Source organism: Ruditapes philippinarum, unplaced genomic scaffold, assembly GCF_026571515.1.
Source record: "Ruditapes philippinarum isolate M1 unplaced genomic scaffold, ASM2657151v2 ctg2037_1_1_1_1, whole genome shotgun sequence".
NCBI lineage: Eukaryota > Metazoa > Mollusca > Bivalvia > Venerida > Veneridae > Ruditapes > Ruditapes philippinarum.
Window position 1 is genome coordinate 13,650 of NW_026860868.1, and position 27,279 is coordinate 40,928.

Genomic DNA, 27,279 nt, shown 5'->3' on the forward strand with positions numbered 1-27,279 from the left:
TCGGGTTACGTCCCTTGATTCGTCCTTCAAAAATTTGAGGGCGCTGCTGTTCGCGTGATGCGCTGTTCACCCGCACGACTTGTCGACCCAGATATTTATCGAGAACATTTACCAGCTTTTTACATGGTTATGCGATAACGTCTGCAAAGGTATTTAGCCATTCTGTTAAGGGATTACTAAGCAACATTTTTATGTAGTTTTTATGGTAGAAAGTTAAACTATTTTGGTGAATTGCTGGCGATTTTCCTGTTGATCAAATCGCCGCCATTTGTACTCGTGGATTTTCGAACCCCACCCACCTGTCCATAGACAGGCTCGACCTTGGGTACGAGCAGACTGAATTATTTTCTGTACTTTATGTATGTTTTACAGTTGCTTTTAATATTTAATTTGCTTATATTTATATTAAACTAACTGCATTAATAAAGCTGTCCTACATTTATTTCAATTTGGCTAAAAAAATGAAGAAAAAATAAAAGATTTTTTTTAAATGCCAGTAGTAATCATGGTAATCAATATATTATCAATGATCAAGTCCATGAAAAAATAATGTGATTTTTTTCCTACAAACTACAAGATTGCAACTAAAATGCGCTTGAACAAGATATTTTCGTGTATTGAATTTTTATTTTGAACATGCAAATTCAGACATTTACATAGGTAGTACGAAATACCCAAATATTTGCCCAAATATACACGAGTATTGTCCCGATACACTAAAAATAAATGTTTTATACAAAAAAGTGCTGTTTATTATGAATTACAATATACACATTCACTAAGATAAAATCAAACATATCCAAATATACATATTCCTATCATTGTGTTTTGAACCAAAATTAGTCAAAATATATTGACTGCCAAAGCTTGATTCTGAGATATTTTTTTTCTGGGGCAGAATCTCGCTTTTTTATGGAGGCGAGATATTGCCCAGACACGAAAATAGCACTATATCTCGTATGTCGCGCAGTACAATTAGTTAAACTAGAACCAAAATATACAAATGTACCCAAATACAGATAGACCTACTCCATTAAAGCTATATATATGAAAATTTTTAAAAAATGATACGATGGACACTTGTATGAAATTTGAACAAAGATAAACCCCCCACAAAAATTAAATGTAGACAACAAATATTATCATATCTTTATCTTAAATTGCAAGTATATTCATTTATGAACCTTAACTGTACATAAGCAAAATGTCACCAAGTTTATTTTCTTACAACATCTGAACTTCCCATTTCAATGGAATGAAAGAAAGTTATAGCCGCCTAAGTCAGACTATGTTATAAATGTTAATTAATTTTCTCATTAGTCTGTATTTTATATAAACAAAAATGAATATTGCTATATTTGGGTACATATGGTCAATATTTGGGTATTTCGTGCCGCCGCATTTACACAGTATTGAAAGATACATTTTTTTTCTTGTTTGGTGAACTTTAAAACTTACAGATGCGAATAAATTAACATAAAAATCACCCTGGAAAGTCACTTATCAAATCTCAAAATATGTACATAACCAGTTTATATCTTCAATAACTTTGTCATATCAGAAGCAAGGAAGCTGAAACCTTAAACCGAGTGTGCCATAAACATTGCTTTAAGGAATAGGCATATTAAAGAATTTCAAAATAATAAATAATAATAAAATAGTATATAAATAGGAATGCTGAAGAGCTTAAGCTACTTGAAGCCTGAGTTGCTTACATATAAAAGCAGAGTATTGAAAAGCCTTTCAGCATATTTCTGGTATCAGAAATTGAATCAGGCTCTTAACCCATTACGTTATATACACGCCTTTTAACGCCTTTATACCCCCCCCCTTTTGTTGTCTCAAATGGTGAAAAAATGCCTTATTTGGGCACCCAACACTTATTTTTGTTTGAGAAATGTTGATTAAAAAAGTGACCTCTTTTTCGGCGCGGCCCCCCAACCAAAAGATACATCACAGGGTTGCCAGAAGGGGGATGTGCCCCCTTCTCTTTGGGGGGTTTGAAGGTGGGCGGAGTCCCCCTCATCACCAAGAAAATTTTGGACTTGTGAGAGGCTATAAATGACCCCAGATTGATCACAAGGTAATGTGTAACCAACGCTGAAAAGCATTTGACTCTATCTCAATCCATTGAGAAGTTGCAGCACTTTGAAATCAATTTTGATGGACAAAATCAACGCAAAATAGTGATTTTTGGCAATTTTGAGATGTCCCCTCGTTGCCAAGGTAACAGAAAATTTAAGCCTGAGCATGTTGTTGCAAGGGCAATGGTCCAATCAACATTTGTGCCAAGTTTGATTAGTGTTGAAGCAGTTTTTATAGTATTATAGCAATTTGAACTTGTAACGGGAGACTTTTCAATGAAAACAGCCATTTTTCACAAAATGCTCATGAAGTAATGGGTTAACTGGCAAGAAAGGTATAGAAGTGCTCAAATATAAATTTTATTATCCCCCGCCGATGGAATCGGAAGGGGGATGTAGTTTTGGCGTTGTCCGTCCGTCCGTCCGAATTTCGATTCCGGAGTAGTTTTCTGCAACTACTGGCTGGAATTCAACAAAACTTTATGGGAATCATCAATATCAAGAGGAGATGCGCATATTGTTAGCTTGTTCCGGTCAGACCCTTTAACTCAGAGTTATGGCCCTTGATTAGTTATGTAGTATGCATATAGAGTAAAATTTCGTTTCCGGAGTAGTTCTCTGCAACGACTGGCTGGAATTCAACGAAACTTTATGGGAATCATCAATATCAAGAGGAGATGCACATATCGTCAGCTTGTTCTGGTCAGACCCTTTAACTCAGAGTTATGGCCCTTGATTAGTTATGTAGTATGCATATAGAGTAAAAATCATTTCCGCACTACTTCTCTGCAACTACTGGCTAGAATTCAACGAAACTTTATGGGAACCTTCAATACCAAGAGGAGATGCGCATATCGTCAGCTTGTTCCGGTCAGACACTTAAACTCAGAGTTATGGCCCTTGATTAGTTATGCAGTATGCATATGGAGTAAAAATTGTTTCCGCGCTACTTCTCTGCATCTACTGGCTGGAATTCAACGAAACTTTATGGGAACCTTCAATACCAAGAGGAGATGCGCATATCGTCAGCTTGTTCCAGTCAGACACTTTAACTTAGAGTTATGGCCCTTGATTAGTTATGCAGTATGCATATGGAGTAAAAATCGTTTCCGCGCTACTTCTCTGCAACTACTGGCTGGATATCAATGAAACTTTATTTGAACCTTCAATACCAAGAGGAGATGCGCATATTGCTGCCTTGTTCCGGTCAGACATTTTAACTTAAAGTTATGACCCTTGATATCTTAGGCAGTATACAACCAGAGCAATAATCGTTTCCGTGCTACTTCTCTGTAACTACTGGCTGGAATTCAATGAAAAGTTATGGGATACTAAGAGGAGATGTGCATATAGTCGCCTTGTTCCGGTCAGATACTTATAACTCAGATTTATGGCAGGGCTCGCGCTGGCAGGAGCCAATGAGCAAATTGGCTCCAAAATTATTAAATTGGCTCAAAAAAAATCATGATTGGCTCCAACTTAAGAAAAGTATAACTTTTGGAATATCCAGTCTAAATTTAGCATTTGCTATTTTAAGAATGGAAAAGTACACATACCATATACAACTTCCGCTTTACCGCTTCTTATCACAAAAGACAGCGACACAGTCTCCTTTTTGTGGGGTCATTGACTGGTCTATATTTGTTACTTCCCTTCCAAATAAAATATCGTTATAAAGAGTAACACAGTCTAATACATTGACCTCATGGTATGTTTACATGTTTATCAGCTGATAAATACGACACTAATTGGTGTGAAAAATACCTGTGGCAGATTGTTAAATGTGCACTGGATAATTGGTCTTTATATTCAATATGAAACAATAACTAGCGGCATCTTAAGATTAACGCCAATCAAATCAACAGTTTGGTTATGAAATGGACGACTTTACGGTAAGTTTGCATTCATTAAATTTTATTGTTGTTGATAAAAAGATCAAAGGAATTATGATTTATAGAATACAAGTTTTTTTTTTAATTGCAAATTAAATCTGACCTAAAAATTGTTTAAAAAAAAACTTATATAAATTTGACAAGGAGTATATTTGACAATTAGTATTCCTGGAAAAAAAAATGACCTTACTTTGTACATAACCTATGTCTGGAGCATTCATTTACAAATGGCATATGGCTGTGAAATGTTTAAGGAAAATTCAAGACGCATGCAAAATATTTTTAAGAAACTTATGCTAATTACTTTACTCTTATAATGAATAGTATGTCATTTTTTTCCTGAATTATGTTTAGTTTAGAACTTTTCAATATTCTTTCTTCATTAATAATTATTCTTCTTGCTCTCAAATGTTTCTGTTTTTATAATTTCAGATACAGATAGCCCTCAAACAAAGTCTTTGGCATTAACCAAGCAAGCTGAAGCAGCACATTGGAATGTGGTTCTGATGTCACTGTCATGCCACTGACTTAGATTTTATGAAAACATTGCTGACCAACTTAGCCTGGAAACTGTTATAGCTACTGAGCTGCAAGCTTTTATGATCAGTTTTAATGTGATAAAAATGTAGCTACCAAAATAAAGTTGGATATAGTTTTTTTTTTCTTCTAAATATCTCATGCCTTTTAAAGTGTTCCATATATGAGATAATGCAATAAGTAAGTCTGACAATTGAATTCTGGTTATTTTGCAGTACCATGATTGCTTGTTTGAAAATAAAATACAGGCACGCAATTTTCGCCGCGAAAAATTGGCTCAAAGAAAAAATCTGCCAGTGCTAGCCCTGTATGGCCCTTGATTAGTTATGTAGTATGCATACATCTCATTGGCATTTCCAGATATTACTATTTAACACTAAGTTATGGCTCTGTTATTGCCCTGAATATTTATCAAGTTCAAAGAATATTACTGTTTATGCCATGATTAATATATAAATAAAGCTTCATGTTTTCAGTTGTTGTGTTAATAAAAAGCAGTACTCGGCAGGGAATATAAATTCAACGAATTTGCTTGTTGTAACATTGTTGATACCTTAAGCTATAGAATATTAATATACATGATTAGATAACATGTACTTTTGTTAGAGTCTGAGTAAATTCAATTGGCATGTATAATTTAACTTTTATCATTTCACTGGTTTTAGTAAGAGCGATGGCTTCTTCAAGTGACATGGTGGAGATCATCCCCATGGCAACAGAAACTGTTTCATCAACACAAACACCGATTCATGGTTACACTTTTGAAACAGAGGAAGGTACTCCTGTGAATATGGCAGATCTGAAACCAATTATAATGATGGCCAACATGGCAACAGTGTCCGAGGAGGTTCAGGTATATAATTCCTAGTTATCCTACAACTGTCATCTTAATCTTTTGTTAAAAAAAAAATTCTTATATGTACAATTTTTACTAACTGATTACTTAATTTATTTTTAACTCTATGTTTAAGTGTTGTCTGTACAAAAGATGGTAATATTTATGATTTATTTGGATAAAATGATGATGATATAAAGAGACAACATGGTTTAATTTGAGTTCAGAGTCATATAAAGGTTTTTCCTTGATTGCATTTTTTGTTAAACATATGTCAATTTGATTTTAAACTGTTTTCATAAAGTCATTGTTAATCTATAGAATTGGCAAAAACTAAATATTATGATTATTATTTTCCACAAACAGTTTACATGCAATATTTTAGATGTAGTTTTCATTTTTTTGGAGGTATCAACCCAGGTTCCACTTAACCAAGAGACTATTGAAATGAACTATTCAGAGGGTGTGCTACGATCACATCTAATGACTAATACACCAACTTCTGGAGGAAAGCAGGAGACAAGTGAAGTTTACCCTGACACGTAACTATTTAAATTACTTTTCTTTGCCTTGGTAAACATTAGCCTGTTAAATTTCTTTACTAGCTCCTATATTTGAAATTATCATATAAACCACCATGCAGGAGACTGGAGTGTAATAAAGCCATTTAATAAAAACGATATTACACAAGTGTAATAACACTTTGCTGTCATCAAATTAAGCACTGGCTCAGTGGCCTATAGCACTGGCTCAGTGGCCCATGGTCAGTCAAAATTAGTTTGAGCCAGTGAAAATTTTAAGAAAATCAGTAAATAGTTAATTCAAAATCTTAAATTCATTGACTGCTTTGATGTGATGTCATTTGCGTTTTATATAAACATAGCATTATAAGCGTGCTAATGTTAGCGTTACACTATAGGCTCGTTGATGAAACATGAGTCTTTTTTAACAGTTTGCCTTTCTTATTTTATAGATTTGATAAACAGAATATTATATTCGTGTATATTATTCAGTACTAAATTTATTGAACTCGTTGAATAAAACAATATAATTTTATTCAACTCGTTCAATAAATTTAGTATTAAACCTCTTTTATTCAATATCCTCTTTATACACTGGAGCCGCGATATAGCGCTCATGTTGGGGTCCATGATCTCAAGACAGCGTTGTAACGAGTAACTTTTTATAACGCTCATTTTGTAATTATAGCGAAAATATCGCATTACCCCACCCACCGCCGAAACATATAACGCTTGTTAGTGGAATTGATCGTTTACTTACCTTCCAATGGATATCAGTCCAAGCTTTTTTATATATTATTATTAATTATTTTGTAAAGCATTACTGAATATCTTTAATATAAACATGAAATTTACGAATTAAAAATATAAACCACGAATGAATGTTTATAAATTTCCAGTAAAACAGCAGTGTTAACGTGAGTTATGTGTGGTCATGAAAATTGATACCTAGTGGATGGGACTAAATTAATCGTCTTTCCTGCTGTCTCTTGTGAAAAAATCAGTCATCCTCAACAACTTTTTTGCAGATAGATCGAAAGTGCATGCTTTTTAGAATTAATTGTATGCTTGGGTGATTTACTTAACTCGTCGGTGTTTGCATGTCTTAGCTAACAGTTTGATACCTGACTGATCAACAGTTCAAAATGAACAAAAGAGCGGATTAACGCTTACCTGTGTATGACTTCACACCTTCTTATCATGAGTGACGTAATTATGACTGTTTATTGCACTCGACTGACACATTGAACAAGCGTTATAGTGGATAAGGTGCGGTATTGATATACATGAAAAAAAAATTATAATGGGCGAAAAATACGATTTTTTTTTTGGGAGCCAAGGCATATGAGCGTTCTACTGAGATAAGCGCTATACCGATGAGGGCTATATCGCGGCTCCAGTGTATTTATAATCACTTGGTGTCATATCCAGATAAAATTTAAAATCAGCTACTACTATATTTTAGAGCTGGGTCAGACAGTACAGATGGTAAGCTGGCCTGGCTCTATACTGATGGTAAAGGCTAGTTAAGTTTTGAATTCTAGCAGGTTAAGGTTGATATGAAATAATGATACATAGTTTTAAAGCCTTGTTAATATACAAGGAAAACATGATACATAGATTTAACGCCATGTTAATATACATAATACAAGGAAAACAAAATGTGAAATTGTGCATTTGTTTAATATTAATATTGCATCATTCGCATAAATATTTTCGTGAAAATATCTAGATATACAGTAAAGCTTAATGCTTTAGTATGTTTAGCAGAAAATTTTTTATTTACATTTTTAAGCTAAAAAAAACAGAACAAAAGAAAACCACTTTATTTAAAATGTTTTTATGCCACCGCAGCATCTGCGATGCGGTGACCGCAGCATCTGGGATGCGGTGGCATATAGCGATTCACCTGTGTGTATGTATGTGTGTGTGTGTGTGTGTGTGTGTTATAAAGATTATATAGTGAACTTAAAAAATCTTCTTGTGAAAAACCAGTAGTCCAATTTCAACCAAACTTGGCAGGATTGTTCCTTGGGTGAAGGGCTTCCAAAGTTGTTCAAAGAATTTCATTCCATGCAGAAATCTGGTTGCCATGGCAACCAAAAGGAATTATAAGAATGAATTTAAAAAATCTTCTTGTAAAGACCCAAAAGGCCTAGAGCTTAGATATTTTGCATAAGGCATTGTCTGGTATACCTCTAACAAGATTGTTCAAATTAAAGCCCTGGGGTCAAAATTGGCCCCGCCCCGGGGGTCATTGATTTTCACTATATGTACATATAGTAAAAACTTAAAATACCTTCTTTTAAAAACCCAAAAGGCCTAGAGCTTAGATATTTTGCAAAAGGCATTTTCTGGTAGACCCTTACCAAGATTGTTCAAATTATAGCCCTTGGGTCAAAATCGGCCCCGCCCCGGGGTACATTGATTTTCACTATATGTACATATAGTAAAAACTTAAAATACCTTCTTGTAAAAACCCAAAAGGCCTAGAGCTTAGATATTTTGCATAAGGCATCATCTGGTAGACCCTTACCAAGATTGTTCAAATTATAGCCCTTGGGTCAAAATCAGCCCCGCCCCGGGGTCATTGATTTTCACTATATGTACATATAGTAAAAACTTAAAACACCTTCTTGTAAAGACCCAAAAGGCATAGAGCTTAGATATTTTGCATAAGGCAATGTCTGGTAGACCTCTACCCAGATTGTTCAAATAATAGCCCTGGGTCAAAATTGGCCCCGCCCCGGGGGGTCATTGATTTTCACTATGTACATATAGTAAAAACTTAAAATACCTTCTTGTAAAAACCCAAAAGGCCTAGAGCTTAGATATTTTGCATAAGGCATCATCTGGTAGACCCTTACCAAGATTGTTCAAATTATAGCCCTTGGGTCAAAATCAGCCCCGCCCCGGGGTCATTGATTTTCACTATATGTACATATAGTAAAAACTTAAAACACCTTCTTGTAAAGACCCAAAAGGCCTAAAGCTTAGATATTTTGCATAAGGCATTATCTGGTAGACCTCTACCCAGATTATTCAAATTATAGCCCTGGGGTCAAAATCGGCCCCGCCCCTGGGGTCATTGGTTTTCCTTATATATATATATAGTAAAAACTTAAAAAAAATTCTTCTAGCAATTGACAAATGCTAGAGGTTAGATATTTTGCATGAAACATTGTGTTGTAAACCTTTAGCAAGATTGTTCAAATTATTGCCTTGGGGTCGAAATTGCCCCCGCCCTGGGGGTCATTGATTTCAATATAAACATATAGTAAAAAATAAAAAAATCTTATTTAATCTGACGGTACAAGGCTTAGAGCTTTAATAATTGTTGAATAATATCATCTAAAGGTACTCTACCAAAGTTGTTCAAATTTTGCCTCTTGTGTCAAAATTAGCCCCGCCCTTGGGAGCCATAGGTATATCTTATATGTATATAGTTAAAACTTAAAAAATCATCTTCTCTAAATTTACAAAGGATAGAGTTAAGATATTTTGCATGAAACATTGTGTAGTGAACCTCTAGCAAGATTGTTCAATTTATAGCCCTGGGGTCAAAATTGGTTCCGCCCCGGGGGCCATTGATTTTCATTATGTACATATAGTGAAAAAAAAAAATATTTGTCTGAAGGTTCAAGGCATAGAGCTTTGATGTTTGATATATGATATCATCTATAGGTCCTCTACCAAAGTTGTTCAAATGTCAAAAATTGGCCCTGCCCGGGGGCATTGATTCTCATTATGTACACGTAGTAAAAACAGAAAATAAAACAAATATTTTCTGAATGGGAGAAAGCTATAGCTTAGATATTTGACTTGAAATGTTGTTTGGTGGACCTGTATTAAGATTGTTATTAAACCCTTGGGTTAAAATTATGCTTTGCCCAAGGGGACAGTGACCTACTTTCTTGTCCTTTGATGTACAGCAATGACATTTTGACCATGTGCACAGTTTTAGTTGTAAAATTGAACTTTGACCTAGATTTTGATGATTTGACCTACTTTCTTGTCCTTTGATGTACAGCTATGAAATTTGAGCCATGCGGTGGCATAGCATTTTTCTCAAATGCAATCTTGTTTTGGGGGGGAAAAGCACCAGAAGCATAGACTTCTCATGAAAGTTTAAATGAATGAAAACCAGTTTTTGAATTAGTAGTATTTCTTTAGTTTAACATGTCATGATAGTTTGTAAGTCCCAGATACCCACAAAGATGTTGGCTAAGGCTTACTGTAGCATTTATTTCAGATTATTTTTGCCAAACGATGTTATATAACCACTCCGATTCGGGAGTGTGTCCTTTGTTTGAGTCAAGTTCTATAGAAAGAAATGAAAATATTCACATTAATTTTGAGTCATTTTGGAGAAAAATTAGCATGATTTAATCATTCAGTTTTTGCTGTCTTTTCTGTTTTATTTTCATTGTCAGTGAGAGTGGTGTAACTTATGAAATTCTAAGAGGAGGTACACAGAAGGGCGCTGATAAAATGATTGACAGCTTAGGATTTACCTATACTGTTAAGAAGGTACAAAGAAAGATTTAATTTGTATTACTTCATGAATAAAGCGACCAATCTATGTTATTTATTGTATGTTTTAGCGAAACTGGTGTAACATATGAGATAGTGCGAGGAGGTACATCAAGGGGAAGAGATAAATTGATTGACAGTCTGGGCTTTACTTACAATATGAAGGTACTTTGCTGTTGATAATTGCTTTAATAATATTCTACATGTATGATAAAATGGGAGCAGTTACAATATCGAGAAACAAAATTATGTTTTCATTGTTTTTTAGGGTTTGGAATAATTGTGTTATCACTTGTCTCCTTAAATTTGATCAGTTTAATCAATGATATTTAGTTGAAACATCATTTATTTATCAAATTTACATCACAATATATATGGATTAATGATATTTGGAAACAGATATTTGATTTTCAAGAAGTTTTCTATTTTTGCCATCATTAAATTACAAAAAGAAATATAAACATATATAAGTACTATTGGAAGAAAAAAGTTAAATAAATTAACAATGAAATTAACTTTTCTGTGCTAGATTTAATCTTTCTTGGTTGTGATAAAATTTACATTATCAGCTGCTGGTTGAAAAATAACTTTTATGACCATATTATGTAGCACTCTTATTGCATTTTTGCTAATATTTTTTTTGTGAAAATAAGAACATCTATCAGTAATTGGTCCAGCTGGCCAGTATTGTTGTTTTGTTTGACCACAATCAAGCCATTGGCTGTCAATGCTGGTATTCTAATAATGAAATCCTTTTGAAGGTATACAGTAGATGAAGTCATTGCCCCCAAAAAAAACATATATTTATACATGTTACATTGTACTTGTGTGTTAAGATGATTGTTTTATATAAAAAGAACTTAAACGGAAATCTCTTGTAAATTTTAGCAAGGAAGAGGTAACAAGAATTTGACATACTGGTGGTGCGCTATACGTAACACTCATTTAAGATGTCCAGCATCGGTCGTACAGCGTGGTAATGTGTTCATTAGAGGGAAGAGAAAGCATGAACATCTCGTCGGACAATCTACACCTAAACCTTCAATACACGGTGCCGTTAAACGAACACCAGTTGGACGACCTCCAGGCTCTTCAAAGTACATATACTCTATTTTAGTAGCAGAAATAACATAAGAGTTTCTTTGATAATAAAGTTACAAAACATTCACATACTTTAAAAGTAATTACATGCAGACCAATAACTTCAATAAGCAAATAAATAAGCTTGAATATATCATTAGAAGATTTAACTGATGTCCATATTTTTTCCTAGACAGAGTCTTTGTGACCAAGTGATAAAGATTGCTGTTATTCATTGTTTTTACCTCATTTCTAAGGGGTTGCACTTTAAGTTATTTCATGTGTGAAAGTAATTCATCAAGCATCTAGCTTAATAAATGACAATGATCTTACATTGGTAGCAGCTCATCTTGGAGATCAAATTTTATGAATTGTAAGAAGTAGTTTGTTAGAAGAAAGTTGTTAACTATTAAATTTTTTCTTAAACATTTTAAAATCAATGAAATTAACTCTCTGTGGCTATGTTTACTAGGTTGTCAATGCAGCCAGCTAAAAAATCTAATACCAGCACGCCTAACTACAGGATAATAAAGGAAGGATCTAAAGCTGGGAAAGATCTACTTAAAGATCGATTTGGCTACACATATACACAGAAAAAGGTAATGAAGTTATGTTTGCATCATTTTCTTCTTCTTTGTTTTGTAGGGTGAGGTATAGGTATCAACTGAAGCATTATCGATGAATATAATTATGATCTATTATATACAGTTAAACTTCGTTCGCTCGAACTAGGATTGCTCGAATACCTTCCTTCGCTTGAACTCACTGCCCAGTTCGGGCAAAGTTCCTATATAATATTTATTGTTCTACCTCGGATTGCTCGAACTCTCGAAGCTGATTTTTTGTCCCTTCGGCAGAAATATAGTGGAAATCACACCTTTTCGTTTAAACTCAAAAGACAACAAAAGTTGCGGGTCAACATGTTCTAAATAAGTGACAGCCTGCGACACATGTTTTAACACCTTGTGATTGTGATAAAGGCAGTTAAGGTTAATTGATTCATAATTAGAGGTATTGTAACCAATTTGTTTGTTATGATAATGTTGTTTATTTGCCGTCTTTAGTAATGACAAATAGAAGATAACTCATGAAATAAGTAAAATGTGCAAAAGTCAATAAATAAATGACCTTTTCTTGGACGGCTTTAATTACAGCCATGGTGCATGTAACCTGAATTGTATCAGTGTTATCAATTTATAGAATAATACTTGTATGGTGTTTATTCTAATAAGTGACTACAAATAGATGCTGCTGTAAATGTTTTTTTTTTCAGTATTTTATTTATTCATTGTTTAAGATAAAATTTATCCCAAAATAAACATAGGAATATATTTTGAACATTGCTCATCAAGTTTGGAAATTGATTGCCCAATCAAACTTAACCAATTTCAATTTGAATGAATATAGATTTACACAGTGTACCGTTAATACTCATTTGCAAACACTGGAATAATAGTACTTAATATTTAAAAGAAATGACGTATTTGACGAACTGATGTACTAACAAACAATTATATTGACATTTATAATTCGACAGATGTACATGTAAGCTGGAAAACCTTTAGGTCTATGTCCTACTTGATAATTGTTCATCCTCGGTTGGCTCGAACTACCGATTTCTCGAACAAATTTGCACAGGCCCTCGGAATTCGAGCGAACAAAGTTTGACTGTATTTTCAGTTATTATTACATGTTAAATAAGTTATGTTTGTGTTAACATGGTTAAAAAAAGTTATGATAAAGAATTTGTTATTGATATTTAAGAAATCATTGTTGAGCTTTTATTGGATTGGGTCAGCATGTTGCCTGCGGAAACTAATTGAAAATTTTGAAAAAAGGACAGTTTGAGATTGCAAAACTTGCTAGTAATTCGCTGTTGCTCTTTTTTTTTGTGACATTATTTCTAAAGATCATATCTAGATCAGTTTATTTGTATTTCATGTTTTCTACAGGTATCCAAGAATGGTAACCTGGTTACCTGGAGATGCTCAATAAGAAACAGCACTTGTTCTTGTCCTGCCCTGGTCAAACAAGTCGGACAAACGTTTAATCAAACCAAAATTGATCACATACATTTACCTGGTACAAACAGAAAGCTGTAAGTTCTCATCCACCAACATAGTTCTAAAAATATTATAATGCCTATGTCAAGATAGACATGTAAAATCATTAATAAGAAAACAGCATTGGATGAATGCTTTATCATCAGTTTATTCTTGTACAAGGGCTGTACAGCTATATTTTTTCTGGCTTTTATAGGGAAAGGACCTTTGCTTTAATAATGAAATAATTATGTGGCTTTTGGGATTTTGTGAAATTTAAAAAAAAGTGTAAAAGCACTACCTTACACACAACATATGGTCAGTTAATGTGTATAATTATACATGTATAGCCTGTTTTCTTCACAAAAAAAAAAAAAAACGAGAAAAAAAAACCAAGTCAAAACAGTACATTTTTCCAATTTAACTATTTAGCAGCTGTTGGAAATCTTTTTATGGAATTTGTTAAAAAGGTGTTATTTTGGGCAGGAATATTCCTATTGGAACCCCCTAGTGAAAGGGAGGAAATGCCCTGTACAGTTTGAAATAAGTATTCAATACTTTTAGGAAAAACATTAACCAGTCAATGGTGGGTGGGGGGGTGATAAAGAGGATTTATTGAGTGGGGTTATGGGATTTAGATTTCTAAACTTGAAATGCAATAGGAAGTTATTCTATATTTGGGATATTTTTAACCAATTTTTAGGGCAATGCAAATGGAAATGTTTGCTTCATATATAAGATATATTGGCATGCTTGTTTAATGAGAATGGACAATGTGTGTATGTGTTTGTTTCTTATTGGGCATACTCCAGGTAAGTATTGTATGAATAAAACCTGAACATTTTACGCTGTTCTTGAAAAATTGAACAACAAAAACAGGCAGATTTTGCCATTATATTTCTTAATGAAATAAAAAGTTTTGATACTCCAAATAATTTAATAGACTACTTTTCTATATGGAATGTTTCTTAAGAAGTTGTATTTGTTTGAAATTATTTGGTGTTTGATATGAAAAAGAATTCATTAATTTTCTTGTGTGTTCTGGTAGTTATGTAAAGATGGGAGAAGTTACTGGATATGTTCAATAAGAAACAAACACCTGCGATGTCCAGCTATGGTGATACAGATGGGAGACACATTTGCCGAGGGCTCACAGTCTCACAAACATATGCCCAACTGTAAATATCCTGCGTAAGTCTACAATATTAGTTACATATAAAATTAGAAATCAATATAGTTTAAAAAAATTACAACCTTTCCACAAGAAAATGTGCCTCATATTTCCATATTGATTAAGGGTCAAGTGTTAAATGGATTAAGCTTTTTAAAAAGATAAATCTTCAATGCTTATTACTCCATTTTCAGTGTTTTTACCTTTGCTCTGTGTAATTATTTTCTGTTATTCTGCAATCTGCTACCATATTGATAAATTAAATGTGATTATATGAAGAGATTTTATTTTAAAACATTGTAAAGCACAAATTACAATGTCATGGTCTAATTACAATGTCTATATGGAAAACCTTTCTTGATCTGTCTGTATGCATGTTCAGGTACTTGTGCATTTATTAAACAGTTAACATCCATCAAATTCTTAAAATAAACTACCTTTATATTAAAGTAATGAAGTTAGACAAATATATAGATTGAGTAACTTACAGTTTGTAATATTGCTATTTTGTATTACCAGTTATTTATAAAGGAGACCTCTGTGGCTTAGTGGTAAAAATTGCTGACATTGAACCACTTACCCCTCATCTGTGTTCGTATATATCCTACCTTGGACTTTGGATTAATTATATCATGAAAGCACATTATCCGGCTAGTTTACCAAAGATTGGGGCTTCTTTTTCTTGAAATAATCTACACAGAGGGGTTCTTTAAGTCTTCTTCCTCCTGTATAGCTGGAATTTCTCTATATATGACATTTACAATGATAGAGTTACTTAAAACTCCCATAAACAATAAGATATATTTACAATGTAAAGAAACTGAAGAACTCACATGTTGTTTATTTAATATATTACCGTTAACAGACTGAAGGACTACTACAATCAGTACAATGTTTATTTTATATAATACCAGAGATGAGCATGATGTTTTACCAAAGATGAGTGACGTGGTTGGAGATATGAATGATGACTATGATGAATACAGTGATGACATGGATGAGAGTCGAGGTAGCAGCTCATCTGTAAATAACTACCATTCCTACAACAAGAGTACTAATAGTCAATATTCCGGCTTTGGAACTACACCGGTGAAAAAGGTCTCTAGGCAACAGAGGATGTTTGCCAAAGAAAGCAAGAGGGTGAGAAAAAGTTTGTAATACATATGGCAAGATAGTTTTATACAAAAGATAAGTGATTTCTGTTATAATTTTAAACAGATTTATTGTAGCTATGACAACTATGGAATTATTTTTATTGGTCATAATCATTAATTCCAAGTCTTTATTTATTTTAAGGTAATGGTATATTTTCATTAGACAGGTTTTTGTACAGTAAGATAAATGTTTGATTTTCTTCTTGTTTCAAGGCATTAAACAGCGAGCTAAGATGAACACAGTATATATAATTTTGTATTTGTTAATTAAAGGAGATCTGAATTATTCATGTATTAATTGCTATATTGTAGAAAGACCACCCAACATTCCTTGGACCAAGCTGTACGATAAATCTGACCAAATGTGATGACTCTGACTGTAACTGTAAGATGGTACACTGCCCATTCTGTGACCCGAGTCATTTTATACCTGCCAAAGCTGGTAGGGTACAGGACCACCTTGAGCTGACACACTTCGCACATGGCGTTCAATATGATGGTGGGTTTCTTCTCTGTTAAAATTGTTATTTTCCAGTAAAAAAATGATATTTTTTTACAAATCTCAGTTTTTAAAGAATACACAAGAGCTTGAGGAATAAGTGATGTTTTTGGTCCTGTCTATAAGTATACATTTAATTAGGATTCGACTAATTAATAAGAGCATGCTTATTGTTAAAAAAAAAAAAACAATGAAAATCCCTGTTTTTTTTTCGATTTGTTATGTTTCGCCATTGGCTGTAAGAAATAAATTTCTGTTACGACGCATACTTTTAAAAAAAAAAAAATTCATACAATATATTGAATGAGTGTAAGTTCAATACTGAATTTATTGCACGAGTTGAATAAAATGATATTATGCGAGCCTCTGGCGAGCATAATATCATTTTATTCAACGAGTGCAATAAATTCAGTAATGAACTTACACAAATTTAATATTCTATTTATCACATACCAAAAATAAAGACTGTTTAAGCTGAAATAAGAGACATATTTCATTGACGCGCCTATAGTTTAATGCTAACATTTAGCGCGTCTTTACACTATGTTTGTATAACGCTAATGACTTCACGTCAAAATATATGCACGGCCGTGCAATACCATATTTACAGTCGCATAATCGGCACGGGTGTGTGATAAAATGTATTGAGAATTTTTAATATTTAATTGGGATAAAATGTCTTTTGTTTTGTTAAACTGTTAAAAATTGTTAGGTTTCTAACCATATTCAATGATTATTATTCATGTATTGAAAGGAGTTCTTTAAATATGAAAAATATGTTGTAGTAAGAAAATATAAATTATGAAAAATATTTCATCAGATATCTGCAGCATTACTGTACTTTCCTCATTTATTTCCCTTTTTGTACTGAATTATGGTTTGTTTTGGTAACAACTCAGTTTTTGATTTGTGAAGTTTACTCAGTTCTTTGTATAATTTACATCATCATGTTAAACAAGTATCTAATATGAAGAATTTTACATTGTATTTTTATGAACAATTAGTTTGATCTTTATACATGTGAATATGAGATGATTTTGTACATTTATTTTATGATGTATTTTACAGATCTGATGATAGTGAAGTGTTTTCAAGACTGTAATCTAGAGAGAAACTTTGGACACTATCATTGTGTGTTCTGTTGTCAACAAATTCTGAAGAGAAACTCTTACGCCAGGCATATGCTGAGACATATGAGAAAACTGGTGAGAATGAAAATATCTAGCTGTTTTGTTTGTCATTAAAAGAATGTTGAAGATTTTATAATTTTTATCTTGATACACAAGTTAAAAAAGTGTTTGTGTTGTTGCCATTGCAATGCTGATGACTTTAAATAAAAATACCCCTTTTGTAATAAAATTACCCTTAATTCTATTGGCTACAAACTTTTCAATTGATGATAAAATGGAATTTTAGGAAGCTTTCCATATATAGATTATGTCTAAGTAATTTAAGTGTATGCAAAAATGCTCATAGAAATGTTATCTATAAAATATTAAACTAGTTTTAATTTCTATTTTATTTGGCAAGATACAAGCATACTGAACAACTGTAAAAGCCAATGGTATCTTCTACATATTAAATAAGTAAATAAATGAATAATTATATTTATTTGAATTTACAAATAATTCTGTTATTTTGATTATCAGGGTATCCCAGATAGACTGCTTGTATTACCTGATTCAAAGTTCCCGGATGTTATTAATGCCTATGGTAAGGATTTCTATCAATTTGTTTGTAAGAAAATTAGATTCTAGATTCATTTTAAAGTTCTTATCATGATTCTGGCATTATAGGAAGTCATCTTTTGTAGAATGGCTAAATATCTTTGACCTTTACTTCTACCTTAATGAAATGTCTTCCTCGATTAAACAAGTCTCTTTTAGTAACCCTTTATCTCCATTTTATTTTGTATCAATGGTACATGTAGATTTTGTACCAGAAAGGTGTAAAGCTGGTTTTAAGAAGAGTAGTAGTTCTATTTTGCATTCAGATTTTTCACCAAATCAGTGATTGACAATTGTTATTGAAAAAATAAGCAAAGATTGCTTACTGTAGGAGGTTACATCATTTTGAATTGAATATATTTTGTATCATATACATGCTATAGATTTATATTTGACGTAAGTCATTGAAAAAGCTTTCTGATTAATCTATATAATCTTAAGTTGTATTGTCTGTGTATGTCATGTACTTGAAACTTAATCTACAAAAAAAAAGGGTTAAAAATTGTCTTTATTTTTAAAGGATACGAGATTCCAATCTGTAAGAAAGTATCATGTCAGCTTAATAGGGATAAGCACTATCATTGTCCGCAGTGTCAGCAGGTTTGTAAGGAGAGAAGTCTGACAGTGAATCATCTATGGAGATGTTTACAGAGGAAGACTGAGGTAGTTGAACACAACTCGGATGATGATGAAATGATAAATACTGTTGACGAGAAACAGCTTAATGTAAGCTTGATTTGACGGTTTATCTATTTTAACTGTAGCTTTTATATTAGATCTACTTAATTATATAAATACATGTTATTTTCACCATAGACAATTGTAGAAAAATACTTGAGCTTGAAAAAAAATACGTCAGGGCATTAGTTTAACCCTAATTATTATGAATTTGTTTGGATTTGTTAACATTTGAATTTGTTTATCGTAAATTGTTAATGGAATGGATTTGGAATATAGAAGCATTCTAAAATTAAAGTGCTTATATTCCAGACAGAATCTTGTCAAATTGATTGTTAATGCTGACTGGTCTGGCTGTATGTCAGATGGCACGAGGAAAAAGTTATTGTCACAAGATTTGATTAATGTTTTACTGTCGTGTTACTTTCTTGTTGTTGAAGTAAGATGGAATTTCAATATATTTTATTTCAGTTACATTTCTCACATGTGAAGAGTTTCAAAGATCTGCCATTAGAAAGATGTTCTCTTCAATTATGTTGTAATGGGATGTACCATTGTCGACTGTGCCCGCCTTCTCTGTTCCGCCCCTCGTATAGGCAACACCTTATTGCTCATTATGTGACACACTGGAAACAAAGGGTTCCTTATAAAGGTTAGTTTACTTGTTATTTCTGTATGCTTCATACTAATATAATGTCAGATGAGTAGTTATGTTTAGATGCTAATTTATTAGTACAGTTTCTCTTGGAGAGGGACATTGGGAGTGTATTAGGGCAGTAACTTTGTGTAACTTTTCCTTTTTGGTCAAATGTCTGATGGGAATATTTGGCACCCGCAACTAAGTGTTTTAGATACATGAAGGTCTTTTGGCACTCACAACTCAGTGTTTTAGATACATGAAGGTCTATGATGTGAAAAACATATAAAACTTATCTGGTTTGGTTCTATAGTGGTGTAGGCTAAGGTCTCTTACAAATCACTGAGAGGCCCTTGGAAATCAATTTAATACAAAGCCGCCTTAAAATTATAAGCATGTTGGTGTTTCATAAAACCCAATAGAAGAAATTAATATCTTCATTTACAGTATGTTGTAAGTTTTTTCATTGTATGAAAATTATTGCTGCAGTAGTGTTCAAATTTTTAATTGCAAATATGTTATTTAGTTAGAAAATTAATTCAGAATAGCTTCTGTGATGCCATTAAAACAGTTTTAAACATGCTTAAAAATTATAGTTAGCAGGGTTTTACATCTCTTTGAAATTTTAGGGGTCCAGTGGATGCACAGCCTAGAAAAGTAGGGGTCCAGGCCTGAATTTTAGGGGTCCAAAATTATATTCACTATAAAAGACTATGGAGACCACTCTATTTTGCATAAAATCACTTACCTGTGAGAAACATGCATGTATATTGTACTGTTTTCATAAGAAGTATGATTTCAATATCTTTTATCACTAGGTTTTTTATAGCCCTTTACAATACTATCATGTGCTATTTCGAAGGCTTATTTAAGTCTTTGAGTGGCTGGAATGTCAAGTTTTAGTAGCATATTTTGTTATTGATAAGGTGATTACACCAGCAGACTGAAAATTTGTACTGATCTATTTGTAAATATTTTAGCTGAACTAGTAAACACACAACAGATATCTTTTCAGACCAGTCAGCTAAATATGTTGCGTTTTTAAAAATATCATACAAAAAGGCCGACGAAACCGCTTTTGCACCTCCTCATAAGTTAAGTTCGCTGAAACCATTATATTTATAACACCAACGATAATAACATATGGATCCAGTAACTTAATTTCTTTAACACTACATGAAAATAGGTTTGCAAAAAGCACTACTTTTTTATTATTGCCGTTCATGTACAAAAAACATTCGCCGAACTGGTAGATCGACATTTTGGATACGCTAACCAATAGTAATTGCTTGTTATAAAAAGTCTGTCTAAATATAGCAACAGAAAAACCAAAAACGGCTACCTAAAATAGATTTTACGGTAAGCGTCATCAGTTACTGTAGCTTGCACGATAAACGTCATCAGTTTCTGCAGCGGGCACTTGCAAATAGCATGCGCAGTAGATTTCAATTATGTTAACTTCCGAAATAAACAAATGCAAGCATTTTCTGCACGCTGTATTAGATTAAAATGGAATTTGTGAGCTTCGAGAAGAAAGAGATAAAATCATGTTGGGTCAGAAACAATAATATCTATTGTCTAGGATTAATTTTGTGCGTACACTTGGACGCAAGTGGATAACTTATATGCGTACATGTCAAAATTTATGCGTATAGGGACGCAGAATACTGCGTCCCGTAAAACCCTGAGTTAGTGATATCCATTGAAAATCTACATGTTATAAAAAGACCACACTGTACAGGATGAAAATCATACTCAATGGAATGTTTACTATCAGAGCCAAATAGATGTATTGCATAGTTTATTGGTATTTTAGGTTACGCCTTGTTGAAGTGTTTCGAGACATGTGAGGGAATAGATAGACGTTGCTTCAAGACAAAGTTTCATTTTCACTGCCCAATATGCTGTAAGATTATACTTACTAAAGGATCATTCGAGGAACATATTAGAGGCTGTCACATGTTCAAGTTTGGAGAGAATCTCATTGAGGAGTAAGTTAATAATTATTTCTGTGTCTCATTCTAATGATCATCAATGTTTAAATTCATTTTGGTATTTTTGTTGTTGTAGTTCGGTTATTAATCATTATGCTTCACGCAAATTACACAATTTCCTGATTAAAAAAGAATGACATATTTGGTGCATTGAATACATGACAGTGCACAGAATAAGGGACATGAGTGTTTACACGCTATATAATGTTGGATGTACATGAATAAACCAATTGATGTCATGAAAATGAGGTGAATTTTGTATGCAATATAGGTCTTTAATGTATGGTTAATGGTTCAGAAGCTTTGTAAGTAAAATCTAAACCTAACAGCTTATCTGAAATTGAATAATGCATAAATTGAGCGGCATCACAACAAAACCAACATAATGCATTTGCGACCAGCATGGATCCAGACCATCCTGTGCATTGTGTGATCAGGATCCATGCTGTTCGCTGTCAGATTCTCTACATGTTATAGGGTTTGTAATTGAACAGTTGGATCCTGATCAGACAGCACTGATGCATTGCTGGTCTTGATCCTTGCTGGTCATGGGGTGGCTCAAATTACTGGGTTTGATACTCTACAGGTAATACACATGCAAAATAAGTCATTCTTAGAGAATATGTTACAGTTTCTTATGATGTATTTATCCGGGATAATGTTTCTTGCATATCAGGCTGGTGTATCCATTAGTCTTACCCATGCCGGAAATTTCATCTGGCTTTGGGGTTGATAGATGAATTGAGTGCTTTACAATGGCATGCTTAGGATAACATAATTTCTCCATAATGAATGAAGTTGTAATTTCCTATGCTGTTGTAAGAAAATAGTTACAGTTGTAATGACATAAATTTCCACAGAAAAAAAATGTTGTAAGGGAAGAATTTAAAATATGATGGAATACGGTAAAATATTCAAGAAAAAATATGTGACATATGTTTGTGGTTTGGATTGGAATATCCATCCCTCAGCAACCTTCCAATGGGCAGGTCACTTCTGGACGGATATTTTGATCTGAACAGCAACATACCAGTATGTCATATATTATTATTTCTACCAGGTACTCTGCTTTAATTTTGAATTGTTAATTGTTCATTTAAAGGATTGCTAGCTACACTACATACAGATGCAAATTTACTCATCCAGACAATAACCATTTTATTTTGATTATCACAGAAACCCTCAAGATATGGACACAAGTATAGATGGCGATGTGTACCTGGTGCAGGAACTTGCCCCTTTACATGACAATGTGGATTACATGGAAGAAAAGTTAATATCACAGGCCATAGCCTACGAGGAACAGAAACATTTAGAAAGGAAGCCTAAAGTTCCGTTGTCAAAGAAACGCCCTTACCAGCATGGGGGAAGGTTTCGAGGATTGGGCAACAAGGGTGATGATATTAACCGACTTGTGAAACGTATCAAGGAAGAAATTACTCATGCCATGGAACAGGAAGAGATCAACCAGTATGTTGATGGTGACGAGGATACTGTAGATTTTACTGAAGATATATTTGGACTAGACATTGCAAGTGATGAGGTTAGCATTTTATGTATCTTATTTTAGACTCTTATATATAGATTTAGACTAGTTAGTCCATCTGTCCTTCCTTTAACTTACAAAAACAATAGAATATGGAGTAATCTGTGGCATTTAAACACATGTTTAGTTTTCTTCTATTTAAATCACATACATTTTTTCATAATGTTAGCTGACTTTGCTTGAATGCTAATGGATCATAATGCTTTAATGTATAAACAGAACAAACAACCTATTATTTTGATTGAAGCTATAGGCAGATAACTAGAAAATAAGGGGAAAAAAATCTTCTCATTATGGATGTAGTAACACTTTCTTAAATGCCTTAACTTTATTTATGATAAAAAAGGGAGTCAAGCGGTGTCAAGAAGTTTACATTCTGACTGAAAATTGATATACTTTATTTCAGGTTTTTGATCTTGGTTCAGTTATTTTCTCGGAGAAATTTATTGATGCTTTGAAAAGTACAACAGTGGTGAATTCTGTGTTATCTAAGATAGCAAGTATGACGAATACGAAGGTATCGGAGGAAGACGGGAGATATCTACTGTCTGGCAAGATAGATGATCTTGTTATGGTGAAAGAACTCATTGTTAAGGTTGTTTAATCTCATACAAAATAATTTTTAAATAAATTCATATGACAAGGGTAATTGTGCATTAATAGAATATTAATTGATAACCACATAGTAGTTTTTATCATAACGTATTTTTTCAAAGAAAAAAAAAATCAAAACAGTTTTTCCTGTCCACATGTTTTTTGAAAATTTTATTGGAATATATATTTATTTAGGCCTTAAGAAATGCTTGTAATCAAAGTTTTCATTATTATTGACTGAAAAATTGCTATAAGAGTCATTATATGTGTCTTAGAGTTAAATGTTGCTCTGTTTTACTTCAGATTATCAATGGTGTGGGTGATTCTGACAGTTCTGAATCTGAGGAAGAATCTAGTCCTGTAAAGAAATCAGCTAAGAAAAAGGGGAAAGCCACATCTGAGGACTCTGAAAGTGAACCAGTGCAAAAAATGACCCCAAAGTCTGGGAAGAAGACAAAAGGGGGAAAAGCGACAGGAAAGAAAGAGAAAAAAGTAGTTGAACCAGTCAAGAAAGGCAGAGGTAGACCAAAAAAAACCGATGACAGTTTTCCATATTCAGAAATAAAGGAAATTATTGAAGCTTCCAAGAAAACAGATGAGGGTGGCAAAAGAGGCAGAGGAAGGCCTTCAAAGAAGTTACCAGCACCTGAAAAATTGTCTGTAAAAACAAGTGCCAAGAAACCAGTGAAGACCAGTGTGTCACCTAGAACTCCATCAAGATATGGAACTAGAGGAGTAAAAAGAAACTACTTGGAAATGAGCTCTGGAAATACTAAAATTAAACAAGAGGTTGTAAGTGATGACGAGGATGAGGAGTCTGAAGAAGTGGAAGACATTGTTGAAGAGAAAACCAGAAAAGGTAGGGGAAGAAGAAGTGGTATTAAGGAGGACCAGGATATCAGTATGGAAGATGAAGAAGATAACCAGAAAGTTGAGGTTGACAAAACAGGGTATCTTGATGATAGTGAACAAGAAGAGTTAGATAGAGACTCTGATAATGATGAAGTTGATGATGATAATGACAATGATGGTTATGAAGACATTGAAATTGACAATGATGGTAGTGCTAAGGTTTCCTCACCTAAGTCAGATGAAAAGATTACTGAGAACTCTGTAAAGAAGTTAAAAACTGCAAATGTTTCAACATCAGTACCTTTAATTTCTAAAGTTGGTATAAGACAAGTGAACTGTGGAAAACGAAAGGTGAAGAAAGAGGTTGAAGCAGAGCAAGAAATGGAGAAGATGGTGAATACAGTAGATGTAGATAGTCTGAAATGTTCTCTGTGTGATGATTATGCTGCCGTATCATTTGCAGATATGACCCAACATTTGATGACCTTTCACCATGTATATGAGCCACCCAGGTGTGATGTTTGTGAGTTAGATATGGATACTGATCATAGTTTAACTCTACATATAGACAGAAAGCATGGTCCTAAAAATGAACAAGCTTTCAAATGTAATGTTGGAGATTGTAAAAAAGTGTTTTCATTGGAGACCAGTCTTCGCTCTCATGTAAGCACTGTTCACAAGCCTACGAAAAATGCCTCCAAAGATAAAAGGCATTTTTGTAACAAATGCCAGTATAAGTCAAATTCTATAGAAGACTTGTATGAACATAAGAAAGACGCCCATAATGAAGAGATTCGATGTTGTTACTGTAAGAAGACCTTCATGTCATACCAAACTTTGAAATCTCATATTGAACTGAAGCATTCCGATGCTACTCCAAAAAGATGTAAAGTTTGTAGTAAGGAGTTTAGCAGTGAAGTTTACCTGCAGAGACACATGAAGTTCCATAACAGATTATTTGCATGTGAACTCTGTGGTAAAACTATTAGTACAAAAGCATCATTAGAGGCTCATATGGAGACCCACAAACCAGAGGAGGAACGAAACTATAAGTTTGTCTGTTCATATTGTGGGAAAAAGTTCTTTCTGAAGAACAACTATGATGACCATCTGAACAAGCACACTGGGAACAGACCATACAGTTGTGACATATGCAACAAGAAATTTGGTTTCCGCAGTATGTTAAAGAAACACAAAACATTTGTCCACTCAGCTGAACGACCTTTCAAATGTGGTTACTGTATGAAAGGTTTTAAGTTTATGAACTTACTAAAGAATCATGTGACAATACACACTCACCAAAGTAAGCATGTTTGCCAGTGTGGTAAGAGTTTCTCTACAGCTCAAACTTTGAAGTTTCACAAGCAGAAATGTAGAGTGTTCACTGAAATAACAAAGGTTGAAGGGCAGGATAGTGTAATGACAGTAGAGATTGGAGATCAGTCTACTGAAATACAAAATGTAGTTGTTGGAGACATTGTAGGAAACACTGTTCTACCTTCAGAGCAAGAAGTTGTAATGAGTAGTGACATGGATCAGACTGGGGCTAACTTAGCATTTAACATTACTAACCCTATACCAGATGAGGTTGATGTAGAACCTGCGGCAAGTACATCAGCAGCAGTAGGTACTACTGTAGAAGTGTATGCTTGTAGTGAATGTAGGGCAACATTTAGAGCTTTCAAAGATGCCGAGATGCACGTTCTGACTGCCCATACACAGGCCTAAATTTATAACCGTCACAAAGTATAATCAAATTACCATCAAATCATTAATTTTTATAAAAATAAAATTCTTGCTTTTTTCCTTTCACCTTGAAAAAATACTGACACAAGTAAAAAGTTGACTTGAATATTAATAAAGAGAAACACTAGTACATACTACTGCATATAACTTTTATTACATTTGGTAAAAAAGATTACATTTACTTTGCATTAAAAAATACATAAATAATACAATGTTGGGTATAAGCTTTCAGTTACTGACTTGATGTATATTTTTATATCTTTTTTGATGTTTGTATATGTTGCTTAGAATGTGAAATTGTCAAATTTTCTTTCATGTTAATCACTTCATTAAAGAATGTTTTTAATTTTATTATGATATGTATTATTATTATTTTATTTTTTTTGACATTTGATACAAGGCCCAAACATGGTTTGACACCATAATAGGTGTACGGGTGGGTGGGGGGGGGGGCATTGTCATCTTTGCTTGGTGTTTTAAACTTGATATTGTCATACAGTGAAACTCTCCAATTCAATGCTAAGATATTCTTTTGATATTTTCTCATTGAAACAGTTGCACAACTTGTTTGAGAGTTTTGGCATTCCTTTATCCATTTACTCTGACCTTTTAATTGAATAATAATAGATTAAACGACAAACATTGTTAACACAAATGTGGTGAAATTGTTATCTGATATTCAGAATAAGACAGGTCTGTGATCTATACATTAATGTTTGACTTTTCTTAGTTTCATAATTTTCATATACATGTATTTCTATTTTGAAGCAACATGCCTTAACAGACAAGTTAAGAAAATTTTGAAGAAAAAAATAGAATACAAAAATAAATAAATACAGTCTTACCTCTGTGGGAGAAAGAATGATTTTGGTTGCTACTGAGATGTGTTACTCAAGAGATGTTCAATTTAAACTTTTGTGATCTTACTTTGGGAATAATGATACTTGTTGTTGTAAAGAGGTGATTGGTCTACAGAGGGTCACTGTACAGAGGTTGTACTGTATTGTATATTCATAACTCTAATTGAATTAATGGCTAAATTAACTATTAATGCACCATTTTTCTATACAGTTGGTGACTTGTGGTATATTATGCAAATTTTTAACACACTTATCTGTGAATTGTTAGTCTATTTGTACACTACAATGTGTTCACTA

General features: G+C 33.2%; 1 protein-coding gene and 1 long non-coding RNA gene across 5 annotated transcripts; both read left to right on the forward strand.

The window, feature by feature from the left end:
- Window positions 1-22: 22 nt before the first annotated feature.
- LOC132713639 (uncharacterized) lies at window positions 23-27,279 on the forward strand. Of its 4 annotated transcripts, none has more exons than XM_060696285.1 (17): window positions 23-149; window positions 5,179-5,366; window positions 5,757-5,890; window positions 10,303-10,399; window positions 11,291-11,499; window positions 11,955-12,081; window positions 13,435-13,580; window positions 15,610-15,835; window positions 16,162-16,348; window positions 17,417-17,553; window positions 17,998-18,061; window positions 18,596-18,801; window positions 19,225-19,405; window positions 21,207-21,381; window positions 22,561-22,927; window positions 23,337-23,525; window positions 23,828-27,279. In XM_060696285.1, the coding sequence occupies exons 2-17, from the start codon at window positions 5,187-5,189 to the stop codon at window positions 26,102-26,104; spliced, it is 4,902 nt and encodes a 1,633-aa protein (XP_060552268.1). In that variant the 5' UTR covers window positions 23-149; window positions 5,179-5,186; the 3' UTR covers window positions 26,105-27,279. The 4 variants fall into 4 exon arrangements, with proteins under 4 accessions (XP_060552268.1, XP_060552271.1, XP_060552270.1 ...); XM_060696288.1 differs by lacking the exon at window positions 13,435-13,580 and adding an exon at window positions 14,573-14,715 and having other exon boundaries at window positions 24-149; XM_060696287.1 differs by lacking the exon at window positions 10,303-10,399 and adding an exon at window positions 10,474-10,567 and having other exon boundaries at window positions 24-149.
- LOC132713647 (uncharacterized) lies at window positions 3,644-4,631 on the forward strand. The gene is made up of 2 exons (XR_009623473.1): window positions 3,644-3,976; window positions 4,409-4,631. It is a non-coding gene; the product is annotated as an uncharacterized LOC132713647 (long non-coding RNA).

Coding starts and splice junctions, on each gene's coding strand:
- LOC132713639 (XM_060696285.1), top strand. CDS start 5,187: ATGGCTTCTTCAAGTGACATGGTGGAGATCATCCCCATGGCAACAGAA. Junction 16,349..17,416: donor ACATGGCGTTCAATATGATG/GTGGGTTTCTTC, acceptor TGTATTTTACAG/ATCTGATGATAGTGAAGTGT. Junction 17,554..17,997: donor TGAGACATATGAGAAAACTG/GTGAGAATGAAA, acceptor TTTGATTATCAG/GGTATCCCAGATAGACTGCT.